The sequence below is a fragment of the Bradysia coprophila genome, unplaced genomic scaffold (assembly GCF_014529535.1).
Source record: "Bradysia coprophila strain Holo2 unplaced genomic scaffold, BU_Bcop_v1 contig_205, whole genome shotgun sequence".
Classification (NCBI taxonomy): Eukaryota; Metazoa; Arthropoda; class Insecta; order Diptera; family Sciaridae; genus Bradysia; species Bradysia coprophila.
The window spans coordinates 1-13,566 of NW_023503468.1; the positions used below are offsets into that span (position 1 = coordinate 1).

Below are 13,566 nucleotides of genomic sequence, written 5' to 3' on the forward strand. Positions count from 1 at the left end.
TACTAGCATGTGTGTTAGGTACTTTCTGTACGAAAAAAGGCAGTAGACTTGAACCTCACATGACTTAAATGGTATACGGTATCATCAAAGCTCAAATTTTCTGAGCTGCATAGCGATGGGGAATTTATTTTTAAAGCAAAAAAACAAAACTTTGAAATCTCATTAATCAGAACGGCAGTAAAGATGGTAAAGTTTAAGTCAGTAATTTGTCTTAACCCAGGTAAAATTCAACTAAAGTGGAGTACTTAAATATTAATGAAGCTAAAATTACTTCTTCAGTAGTTTTCGAGTAGAAGCTGCCCTTTGAGTATGCTCTCTACTTCTTATTCGGTTTTGAAATAAGTCATCATTAATTGTTTTGCCATTTACAGCCTTCCATTGTTAAACACCTAAATACTTTTTTGGTATTTTTAATGAATCAGTAATTTGCATCATGTAACGCGAATAAACATTTAAAATATCAATCGTATACCTCTGAAAACTTACAGAGAGCAAAGAAGTATTGAAAATTATCAATAGTGAGATTCCTTGATACAAGACATTAACTAAACTTCAATTTATAATTAAATTATTAATTAAAAAAAGGAAATTTTCACTGAGAACAAAATAAAGCAGAAATCATTTTGCATAGTTCGTAGTAGCTTAGACAATATCAAGATTTCCAACAACATTTTTTTTCAAATCATCAAATTATTCGTCGCGAGAATAATTCGCAATTCGATTTCGATTTTCACATATGTGTACATATAATCACTTTCAATACTGTTGTGTCTATATGTAGGTTGTAGCTACAATGTATAAACATTCACGAAATGTGACACGGACCTACATATAATGAATCTCATTTCGTTCTGGATAATCCACTCATTAACACCCTCAAAGGCACTTGAAAACTGTAATGATTATGCTAATGGGTTGATGAGAGTTATGGCGGTTTTACTGGTATCATTTTAAATATTTAATCAGAAGAAATCAACAAATCCTAAAGTTGGATGACATTAAAACGTCTAAAATCTAAGCCGAAGCAATTTGCCTAAATTTACGCAAGGCGGTAGTTTCTTTTTACTTTTAATTCACAAAGTGGTTGGCTTTTATAATGGAATTTTAATGAATCTGAAAAACAATTAATCGTAATCGTTGAGGATCTTTACATGGTGGAAATTATTTCTGATTATAAAGTCACGCAGTACTGCCGCAATCATACATAATTCATTTTTAGGTATTTTTTTACTCAACTCAGCGACTGCTTCGAATAACCACGAGTGACCTCGGGAGACAATCTGCTAATCTACTACCTAAAAAGGCATTTATCATTCGGGACATGAATACCTCGTCTGATGCTCCGTTACACAATTAGTTACGTCATTCACCAAAACCATTTCCTATACATTGATTTCTTGTGGTCAACAAAAAAACTAAAGTTTCGAAGGAGGGAAGCTTAATTTAGTTTTTTTTTATCCCTTTATGGTCTGTTAACCAATGTGATGTAAAAAAATCATTCATGCTTCGTTCACTATGCGTTAGCCGTTTCGTCAGTTTCAATTTTCAAACACATAATTTTGACCATACAAGCTCAAATACTTAATACTGTATGCAACAAGATTATCGTATTAAATCATGAAAACGTTACCATTTATATCTTGTTTGTGGTAATTTCATTATATGAACTGTTTTGGGAATGTATCCATGTGTACACAGAAGCGCAATAATCGGTCTATAAATGTATTATTTCCTCGATTATTCCAGCAAAATGCTGCTGTTAGTGCTATTTACAGCCGAAGGGACAAATCGTGAACCCTTGGTATTAATATACAACTGTAACTGCAAGCAAAACTTGAAAACCAGAGATAATAAACATAACCAAACTTAGAAACCAAAATTTCGTTCAGAACACACATTTTTGATTTAAATTTGAAATTATGTATGCGATAGCGATGGTATGTGTGTTGTAAACAAGCTAAAGGATTGTTAGTTGTTTGTAACAAAGTTTTTGGTGGCTTTCTAGTGAAAATGGGCAAAACGGCGGTTAAATTTGTCAATGAATATCATGGAAAGAACATCTCAAAACAACGTAAACATAATATATACCCTCAACGGGAATTTTACCGTGTCTTCATAACATTTTATCAATTTTCACCATCAAATCAGATTTACGAATAAATAATTTGTTTAACGCTCGTACATGGGTTGTTATGCTTAATGAAAGTTTAGGGAAATTTGGGTAACGTGAGATCATTACATTGTCTCGTTTCAGTTTGCTACAATCTGATATTTATGGTTGAAGAGAGAGAGACGAGCTAAGTTTATAATTTTACCATTCGTTTCCCGATTAAAACGTATTAACACCAATACGGAAGCGAATCGGTTTCGCGTGTTTGTTCACATTGAAAGTTCTCATAGCATCCAGATAATATCAATATAGATAAATTTTAATAAAAAAAATGAAAAATGAAAATTGCATCACAGCGTGTCTGTCGATAAAAATAAAACATAAAATGTGGCGGATGTGGTGAAAAATATTAATGAAATTACCGGTTTATTATTGGAAGATAGGTTTATTGAGTGCGGTTACCGCGGGATTTTTTTTTTGTGGAATAAAATTGAAAATAAAGTTTTTGACTGACGGAATTCATAATTTGATATCTCAGAACATTCAACCTCCGCTGAGAATTTCATTTCTACCGGTTTGAATTTGATTCCTACCGGTCGGTGTGTTGTATATACATCTGCATTGTTCCGGAAAATATACCGTAGTACTTCGTAGGGCTATAAAGAACCGGGCTATCTATTCTGTTGAAAAGGGTCAGTCAAACAATGACATATTTTCGAAAACAAATCCCATGAGCACTAAATTAATGATATCTTTTTCGGTAGGGTTAATTTGCACGATGACTCGGGTATATCATTCATTATAATTTAATATTTCAATTGATTATATCAAAAAATAGAAAACGAATTCTGGTTTTCCAATTCGTTCGTCTTTTATTCTAAAAAATTAGATAAAAGTTTCTCTTCTAACAAATTAAATTGAAAAATAGCAAAGTCAGACGATTCGTACGAAATTCGTCAAAATAAAACTATTATCGTAAAAGCTTTTCCAAAATATACCAAAAATATAATTCTCTTTCTGTATGTTATTCTGGTCGTTTTTCGTCACTTTTATTAGGACGAGTGTGTTTCAATTGATAAGGCGAAGATAATCTCTCTCTTAGTATTTCACATATATTTTCCATTCTGAATTCTGTATCACCTCATCAGTTTAAAAGTTATTGAATGAACAAAGAACAATAAAACTAAAGTTTCGATGAACTTTCCATTACATTAATATTCAACATGGATAAAGTTAAATTCGTTATTTCACAGTAATGTGTACCAACTCGTAGATGCAATTCTAATATTTTTATACGTGTATGCCAGAGGTTATGTGTATAGTTAAGCAATACGAATCCCGAAACAAAGTTACCCAATGCTTAAAATAAAACAAAAGAACAAAATGTGGGGAAAATTCGGTGACACTGCCAGCATCGACGACATTGCTTAAATGATTATACGTTTTTTTTGCAAATTGGAAATATTCAATGGAGTACCCGACAACTTGACATGGAAAAATGCTCATGATCAACGTAAACGGATATCTCCGTTGTTGTACTTTTCGGTGGATATACGTAAATAAATTTAGCCTTCAGTAAATTTAGTGATATTAATGGCTTACAGGTGTTGAGTAAACAACTTTTCTTCTAACGGTAAACACAATGACAAAGAATTACGCAATGTTTTATTTATCCGCCCTATTTTCGATCGCTTTTCCATATTTTACTTTATCAAGAGTTTAATAAAAGAAAATGATTTATCGCTATCATTAATTATAAACATTTAAAGTCGAGTTCTGTTATGCACATGACTCTGTTCAAAGGATAAAAACGTTTGAATTTTGGATGAACATCATCGTTGTTTAGTTCTGGGTTGAACCATAAAACAAACGATATTTCGGAATTATATGTCATAAAGTGTATTTAAACGACCACGGGTAAGGCATCTTGTTACAAGAGTGTTTATTTTGGCACAATGAAGTATTTTCGGACCATTGTTTGAAGTACCAAAAATAAATCATTTCACGACGACAACACCTATCTCTATCATTGAATCAGTAACGAACTCTTCAATATTTTGTCATGTCATAGGGTGAGCGTACTAATCCTCGGACAAGAATGAACCTTCGAAACCTATTGTTCGTTCATTCATAACCTTTTTTTTTGATGATTGATATCATTCTTGTCCGAGGATTGGTACGAATACTCTAATCAAATACGTTTTAAAATTGATAAAAATGCATGGCTTAACAAACATTTTATTATGCATCGCTTCAAGGATCGTACCAAAATAGTTAACGCAGCACAAACATATCACTAGCATCGAAACATAAAATCGAAATTAATTAGACCTGGTTTTTAGAGCGGAAATATATTTGCGATCGAATAAAACATATTCGGACAGACTGCCCGTAGCCAATCAACAAAATATTATACTAAAACGTACACTCGTCAAATGATGAACTAAACGTAAAATGACCCGAGTGTTCAAGTGTTCTCCCACCGTCGGGTAGTAAAAATCTTTCCATTATAAAATGAATAATAAATGGAAACACACACACCAAACTTTTCCAATTCCAGAATGACAAAAACAATAAATTATACAATTTTGATTACATTTTAAAATAGCAATGAGTTTGTAAAATAGAGAATATTATTTCTGACGATATTTATCTGTAAGCTCGGCGTGTTATAAAAGTGGATGAAAGTGGGTAGATATTAGACCTTGATGTGGAGATGAATATCGATTTTCTTTTATAATTTTACTTTTTTTTTGCTATGCTAATTCCATTTTTTCCCTCCAATTGTGAATGCCCTTAAAAAACCGTCACTCATTTTAGAGCATTTTAGCTTATCGGATGTGATTCAATCGATCATACTAATTTATAATGGAAGAATGGCTTCACTGTTCGTTAGTGCAACAATATAATTTCAGTAATTTACGCATTCAAATCACAACTGCTACTCACCAACAAATGGCACCAAACCCTCTTGTTCGTACGGTCCCATTGTCTCGTTTCCGGTGCACGCATTTTCGTCATTTCGATTTAAACTGCATCGATGATGTTGACTCCAATATTCATTAAACCAAATGTTGCGGCAATTCAATCGAAATTTATTTGAATCACCATACGGAATATTGACACCAAATTCGGTACATAGTTTACGGTCAAGTGTTGGTTTCAATCTTGCATAGTACTCATCAAATCCTGAAAAATTAAATTAATTCAGACAGTTAGATTTGCACGGATTGTTCGGTGAGTTTGAATAGATCCTTTGTTTTGGATTAAAATTATTGATGCAATTTCAGTAATTGGCTATAAATGACAAGAAGACAAAACTGGAAATTGTTGAAAATTACGTGCACGTAAAGCAAAGAGTTAGTATGGCCAATTGGCATTTAAATTTATGGTATTGGTAAGGTAGATGCTATTTGCACCCAATTTTCGAGACACTCAATTGTTGGACCAGTTTGTACAAGCTAATTCTTACGAAACACCCAATTGTTATGCCAATTTGAACATGGAAGATTCAATTGTACAAACTGGTTTCAAACTTGTTGTATAAACTGTTTCGAAAGAAGCAACTTATGTTGCTTCCTTCGAAACACGTAATTGTTAGGTTATGTTGTACAAGGATGATACAATTTGCTACTGACGAAACACCCATTTGCTGCTACAGTTTGTACAAGTGAGAATCATGTTCATCCGAGTGCGAATAGTGTATAAGGCTATTTGCATCCGGGTGCAAATAGTCACTTCGTTTTGGTAACGATAAAGGGTTTCAAAGTTATGATCGTTGCGAATAAACACATCCATTCTTTCACCACCCATCGTCCTCTCCCAAAACCCCTCTTCACAATCCAAAGATTTTCCACCATTACTTCTGAAATGTCCTCTCACAAAACTCCACTTTAACATCAAAAGATGTTCCAGACAAGTTCTGAATTATGGTAAAGTATACGAATTTTGCATATTCCGCATGGCTTTCGATTCCCTACCATTTAAACGCGAATTTGTAGAAACACGTTTTCATCATCATGAGGCATTCTATCTTTACCAACATCAAAATATCGAAAACAAATTAGCACGACGTTTTTTGTCTTACGTGCACCGTACAACTTGATTAAGGGAAATATATGAGCAATAAACAGAGACGAAATTTGTTGCCGATAGCAACATCTCGAACTAAGACCTAAGAAATATATTTACCGAGGTCGTAATAAATATTATGCACGTATGACAAAGCGGTCGAGGCTTGCCGAGACGGCTTGTCATACGTGCATATTCTTTTTTTATCGCATATGCGAAAACGAGACAACAAGATATGCGAATGACACTTTGACAATTTACAGAAGTATAATGTTTGTTTATATAACCTAGGTGATTTTTTCGGGGAACCACACCTCGTATGCGATAAATTATTTTTCCTAACTAATCGATTAGGAAAAACGTTGTTCCTAACTTATGCTAAACGGCTTTTTTAGCGAATTCGATTGCAGAACTCGCCTCCGGCTCGAGCTAGAAACCTCTCATTCGCTAAAAAATTATTTAAACATGTGTTAGGAAAGTAACTAAAATAGAGCGTTAGCACTACGAAATGTCAAGTTGAGCTTTTCATTCGTTTGCTTACATTATGTCAGTTTTTCGATTTGATATTTTTGTACGGAAGTGGAAATGAAAACCTTGATAGTTCTGTTAATGAAGTCTTGTGTACTCTGAATCCTGTATCGAAATGTCTATCAAAGTGTTTAAAATCAAATAACGTTAACAAAAAATAAAAGATTCTTAATTTTGGTTCTGGATTTAGAGTAAACAATATACTCAGGCTAATTTCCAATTTTTCCTTATTTTTGAAAAATCCTTCTTAACCATTTTTATTTTTCGAGGTATAATACAAACTCTCTTGCCGAAGTTCACATAATCATCATTCTTTAGAGAGTTTTTACAAAGAAATGATAATTGTGATTTTAAGAGCGAGACAGCAATGATTCAGTGGAACAACGGTTAGTGTATTATCTTGTTACCGATAATAATAAACAAACCACCGTTGACATTTTATCTATTCCTGATTATAAAATTAAATGTCACACAGACTAGCTGGTCAAACAGCTGAATCAAAATATGTAGCGCACAAAATTAAATGTCGGCCACTGTAAAAAAAATATTGTTAAAAACCATTGTACAACAACATCCTTTGAGTATTGTCCTTTCGAAATAGTGGCAATCGAAAGTCGTCTCTATTCCTTAAATTGCGTTCATGGATGTCACTATTAAACACAAACACTTCTGACAAATTCTGCGGTACAAGCAATGAAAGTAGATAAGTAGGTATGGCCAGTCCATACAAGTCGGAGCACATACGGATTTGCATGGCGCCACCTCAAACGAACTCATTTCTAGTGGAAATTTGCACTAGAAATGAGTTCGTTTGAGGTGGCGCCATGCAAATCCGTATGTGCTCCAGCTAGAACAAATTTGAACGTTTGGCCATACCTATCTATTTACTTTCATTGGGTACAAGTCCGTTTTTAATTTTAAACACAAGTTTCAGCGTAGCTAAAACTATATGCTGGTTCACTGACATTGTTGCAAGCAATTTTAACATTAAGTCAACACTGGCGAATCTGCTACAACGTAGAATGATCCTCAAGCTACAGAAATGAGAGACGATAATCGTTCTATAAACATTGTACCTCGCAGCAAACGTTAAGATTTTCGATATACGTCCAAGGAATCCTGTTTTTTAGCAACTTTTTTGCTTTTCAGGTTCATCCAAAATCCCAAAAATCTATAGAGCCGGAAAAGGTCTCTAAAAATCCGCGAATTATTGCACTAGGAAGATGGTGGATCATAAGAAATGATTAAGTTTTTGGAATCCGCCTGTCACAACCTCGAAAGTGGCGAAAGTCTAGAAAGGTTCCCAAAGACCTGTGAAATCCTTCAAAAACTAATTTCCTATTTGCCAGAAAAGGTGGAATAACCTAAAACCATAATTGAAATATTGCCATTCCGTTCTATTCTTTTTTTACATTTTTATTACCTGAACACATGTTTATCAGGTGTAATTTGAATATTATCGCAAGTGACGCCATTCGATCTTTTTATTATATATTTTTACCGCACTTTTAAAATATAACCTTCGGAGATGAATGTGCTTGTTGACATAATTGAGACGGCACGTTTTTGAATTCCCGGTGCCTGTATCTATGGCAAATAATTTTACTTGTCTCAAGCGAAGAATATTTTTAAAAATAGTATTTTTTTTTGTTACGAGTAAGAGTAAGCAGCTCTTTCGAATTGGTACAGACATACTAGAGTTACGCAGGTCGAGTCTTAAAGATTTGTTTTATTTCATCACTCGCAACAAAAAATGCTAATGAAAAAACCTTGTCGCGAATTTCAGTCTTCACGTGTAAAAAGTAATTTTTATGGAAACTTTTGAACATCTCAAACACTTGTGTTGACAAAATGTTGGGTTTTGATGATTGTAAATATTGCAGGTATAATTAAAAAAATTCGTCTTATCAACCAAAATGGTATATAAGCAGTAATTATCTGGAAGGGACCTCAGTTCTCTCAATAAACTTGTAAAGCGCAATTCAAGCCAAAATGGCACTTTTCAAGTATTTAATTGTTTTGTGTTTGGTTGCAAATATCAGCTGTTGGAATCCCATAAATTGCTGCCATTCTACAACTCTTAGATTTAAAATACCAGATGGCGCAAATTGCCATGATTATGGTGCAAGAATTGATCTAACGCTACTAGATATTCTTGCAGGAGGCAAAAACGTTCATTTATGTAAAGAAGAGTATTGTGGAAACGGGCTACCACAAACAAATAATCCGGATGCGCATGAATACTGTTCAAAAGGATCATGTGGAGCACTTGGCTGTTTTTGCGGCAGCGATGGCTGCATTCCTGGGGACCCAAAAGAGTCACTTCAAAATCGATTTGGTCCAGTAGAGTTCTTTTAAACAGTTATGAAATGAATCCATGTCCAAGTTATACCATCCAATGTAAAATTGACTACTTGTTGCAGAAAATTTCTATTACTACACAACGCGGGATGTAGTCTTGGAACTTTAGGAAGGAATAGAGTAGATGATTTGTATTTATTGTAATATTTGTTGATTGAAAAGATAGTTTTTTTACTAAGCAGTCTTTTCGCTTTGATAATAAGTGAATTATCTCATGACAAGTAAAAAAATGATTTTATTCGATTTAGTATTCCAGTCAACTGCGGAGGAATACTCGAATGTAATTGACGGAGATAATTTATGGAATATTTGATTTTGATAATAATTAATCGTGCGCTCTTCATAAACAATTAATTAGTTAATGACTGATACATATGCAAACATCAATCTTTAATATACCGGCTTATCGGCTCCATCTATCGATCTCTGCAAACAATATGTGTGTGTGGAAAATTTGCATTGTTAAATATTGTCGTAAATAAAAAGTCAAATTTCATCGTTTTGTATACCTACATATAGCGCCACTTTCTGTTTATAGCTATGTAGTGTTTTCGTTCCATACAACTCGCAATGCATTAACCACTTTAATTCTCTTGCGGTTGTTCATGTGGAATATACTTTACCACAATACAAAACACAACTTTCATGCTGAATAAATTCTGTTCCACACAATGTCTTATGAATAACAATTTATGAATTAAATACGGGCTTGCTCGCTTGCCAACTTTTGCCAACGACAGAAATAACGTTTGTATTTGGCGCGTGGATATTATTTTAATTTTCAATGAAATAAATCAACTTCACCATTGCCATCATCATCAACTCAAAAGATTTTTTTTAATTTAATTTTTTTTTTCTTTTTCGTTTTTTTTTTTGTGATTGCATACCCTTCCACTTACATCATAATACATATTTAAGCTTTGTAATTGGTCTTCTGTGTTTTAAAACCATTTAATATTAAATACTATTAAGAAAAGCCAGAGCGAAGCGTTCTTTAAATGGAAATAATGGACTCGAAATGAAAATTTATTTCATTAGCTAGCTCGAAAGGAAATTTCTGAAATGAGAAATAAGCATAAGGGGAACTGCCCCGAGTTATTACTGTATTTAGTGTATCGCTTTTAATCAGATTTTTTTCGGACGAAATATTTTCTTTCTTTTAGCACAAGTGAGACAAATTGGTCTAATTTGGTTAGGTGACTAATTAGAAAATTTATACAAATTTGATTGATTCTGTTCTACTTGTTAACGACTATCACGTTGACAACATTTAACTTAAATGATTTAAGGCTATCATAATGATGGAAATATATTAAAGAATTCCACCTATATTTCACAGAAACAAGTATGAACAATACAGTCGACGTCTAGGTATACAAATTTCAATACAAATATTTATCGAATTGGAGCTGGATGGTACCTCAGGGACTCACTTATTTCGATACAAAACCGCAAATCATGTGTTCTATTGAGGTTTTATCATAATTATTACGATGTGAGTTGTGTATAGTCAGGCCATGGGATTGTATAGTTATTTGAGTTTATTTCAGGTCAACGTTAGGATTCATAGTACTATATGCTGATGGCAACAAATTGATTTATTTGGGTAAATACCTTTATACAATATTACCTATATCAACTGAATGCAATCGAATATATTATGGAACAGTTTCTGACAATAGAATTGAAGAAATTTAACTAAAATTGGAAATTTCTGGAAATTTTTGAGAAAATTAGAAACTTTGGCAACCTTATAGAAACGGCAAGCGTTATGGTAAAATTGTGAAATCTTCTACTTCGCATGTTTAAAGTATAGCCTAGTTTAACACAAAATCTTTTACTTTGTAAAGTGTAGCTTTATAAGCTTTATAAAAGTGGGGAATGTTCGATTTTTCGGGGGATCAAAACAGTTGAATTTAAACAAGAAACGATTAGCTAATTAAAAATGGACAATTAGTTTAAGCTGTGACTATTAGTCTTGGGCATTGGGCATGGACTGGGCATTTCATTTGGTATGCCCTTTTGCCTCTAGTTACGCTCTTTCTTCTTGTATTGTACAGTGTACCAGTCATATCTAAACATTTACTTTGAAATGATTGCGTTCCATTTATTGTTGCTCGTCAGACTCACTGTTTCCTTCTGTTACATAAAAATTAAAATTGTAGCGTTTTCGACGACCTTCAATGGATTTTATGCCTTTCGATCTGTTATAAACATCGATTATTTCTACGTCAACAAAGTTCTAAAATTTTACGATTTAGTATGCCTACAAATGACATATTAATACCGACCTAAATATTACATCAGAAATAAACCAAACCCAACAGCACAAAATTAAACTACTCAACTGAAAACTATTTCTTCGCTTTCAACATGCCAAAGATTTTGGAATAGCAAAACATTTGTGTCTGTGTGGCAGATCGTAGATAGGAAATATAGTAAATCTCTTCCTGAACTTCATATCAGCAACATAAAACTATGTCAACACATTGGGCGATTTGTCGCGTGTTCTACAAGTTCAATAGCCATATAAATATCGTCTTCTGTTGCTGACCGAGCCGTTTTTGATTTATTTATTTTTTTTTGCAATATTTTCACGACCACTAATTATCGTGCTGTGTTTTTGTTTGTTAGCGGTTAGCAATATCTAACAAACATATCTATGAACAAAAGTTTACGTTCGCGTAGCTGTTAGCCATTAACGCAAAGCTTTTATCTCATTTCACAAATATATCCCCGTGAAGTGCTCTCGTTTCAATGCCTAACAGAAAATAATACAACGTGTATTAAACGCACAAAGGCTGCAAAATTTTCATCCAAAAACATTGAGCAATTTATCACATCCAAAGCTAAAACCTTTCACCTTTAAAACAGCACACTGAACCATTGTAGGTGCTAAATCGAAAGGATATGGAATGCTCTTATTTCCTTCGGTCTTTGGTGTAAAGTATAGGACATTATAACACGAATATGGTACATGACGTGTGACGAGTGGGATATATATGTGTATACGTTTTACATAATAAATATCGTTTAATTTCTATCGTAAGGTAAAAGTAAAATTTGATTACTGTTTGTTGAACATTTTCCAGCAATGGAAAAGTACATGGAGCAGAGAATAAAACTAATTAATTTCTGGGTGTCCCGGGTTCTGGGTATGGAAGTATTTTGCTGAAAGTTAATGCTTTCAAATCAATTTAAACACACACTCTAAGAGGGTGATGATAATTTTTAGTTAAACGATGAGGTAACACATGTTTGTATATATGTGAGTAAGTAAGGTACTTAAAGAACTAACCTAAATAATTTGAATTAACGTTGAATTGAATCGAAAACTTTCGCAATGGTGCGGTTTCAATGGTTGTGATTTCGATTTAAGTTTCGGGTAAATTATAGACACAGCTTACCAACTAAAGATGTTCGATGTGGTAAAACGGTAATTGCGTTGACAGCTGCATATTCGTGATCCCTTACGGGATGTACTTTTGCTCCCCATGAATCACTGCCCACCCAGTAAAAGTGACCCGTTTTATTCGCACGAATGCTTGCCAGTAAAAGTTTTCTGAAAAAAATCAAAACACAATTAAAAAGGACTGTTTGCTGATTGTATTGTGTGCCTGGTTGTTGAATGTTGACGTTATACCATACCTGGTATTATCCTCGTCGACAAACATAACAACGGCACGTGCTTGTGGTTTTTGTGATAAACGTTCGATGATGCGATCAAAATCGTTCGGTTTGGAATGACGTGAAACTTTCTCGGAGACAGCTACACATATTCCTAAGTCGTGGGCGATAGAGATGAACGAAGCGATTCCCTGCAATATAATTGAAAAAGTGCTTTTACAACGACTGCACGTTGATTGGAAATGGAATTATCAAAATATACATTTTATAATTATCCTTTCGAAAGACTACTGGCTGTGACAGGCACTCGTCTTAAATCAATTTGCTATTGGAAATAAATAAAATCAGGACAAGTAATCTTTTTGAAACGGGGGTTTTCTTCTACTTTTCATGTTAATTCAAGAATAACATTTCTCCGATTTCATCAACCGTGATAATGTCATTTTAAGTTTCGTGCATGCGAAAAATGCACAAAATTGGTAATTAATTCCGACAACCGAGCATTTAAAAGTAAAAAAAAAATCCTTAAAGAATGTTGCCTTGTTCTTCAACTCATTTCAAAGTTCTGAATGAAGGGATTTCTTAAATTAATTTTCTCGAAAAGAGTGAAGAAAAAATATACCGAAAATATATGGAAAATGTAGAAAAGAGAAAAGACGATTAGGATTTATTGCATTTGATGCACTTAAAGGAAAAGAACTTTTTTAGAAATTTTCTTTCGACTTTCAAACAGTATTCATGGCACAGTCTATACCTGTAAATGGTAAATAGTTTTACGTTTCATCAGTTCACTACCTTTATGAATGTTCGATTGTAGCACTCAAAAATTCTTTAGTTTGTATAAATTGAAATTTTCGGGATAATACTTT

General features: G+C 33.4%; 1 protein-coding gene across 1 annotated transcript in view; it reads right to left on the bottom strand.

The window, feature by feature from the left end:
• Positions 1–5,059: 5,059 nt before the first annotated feature.
• Positions 5,060–13,566, bottom strand: part of LOC119075417 (metabotropic glutamate receptor 8-like) — a gene marked incomplete at its 3' end in the record, with an annotated part of 28,015 nt that continues 19,508 nt past the window's right edge. The window contains exons 4-6 of the mRNA XM_037181860.1: positions 12,719–12,888; positions 12,478–12,632; positions 5,060–5,299 (exon numbers count right to left, since the gene is read on the bottom strand). Of these exons, the coding sequence (XP_037037755.1) occupies positions 5,060–5,299; positions 12,478–12,632; positions 12,719–12,888 (565 nt within the window). The remainder of the gene's footprint in view (positions 5,300–12,477; positions 12,633–12,718; positions 12,889–13,566) is intronic.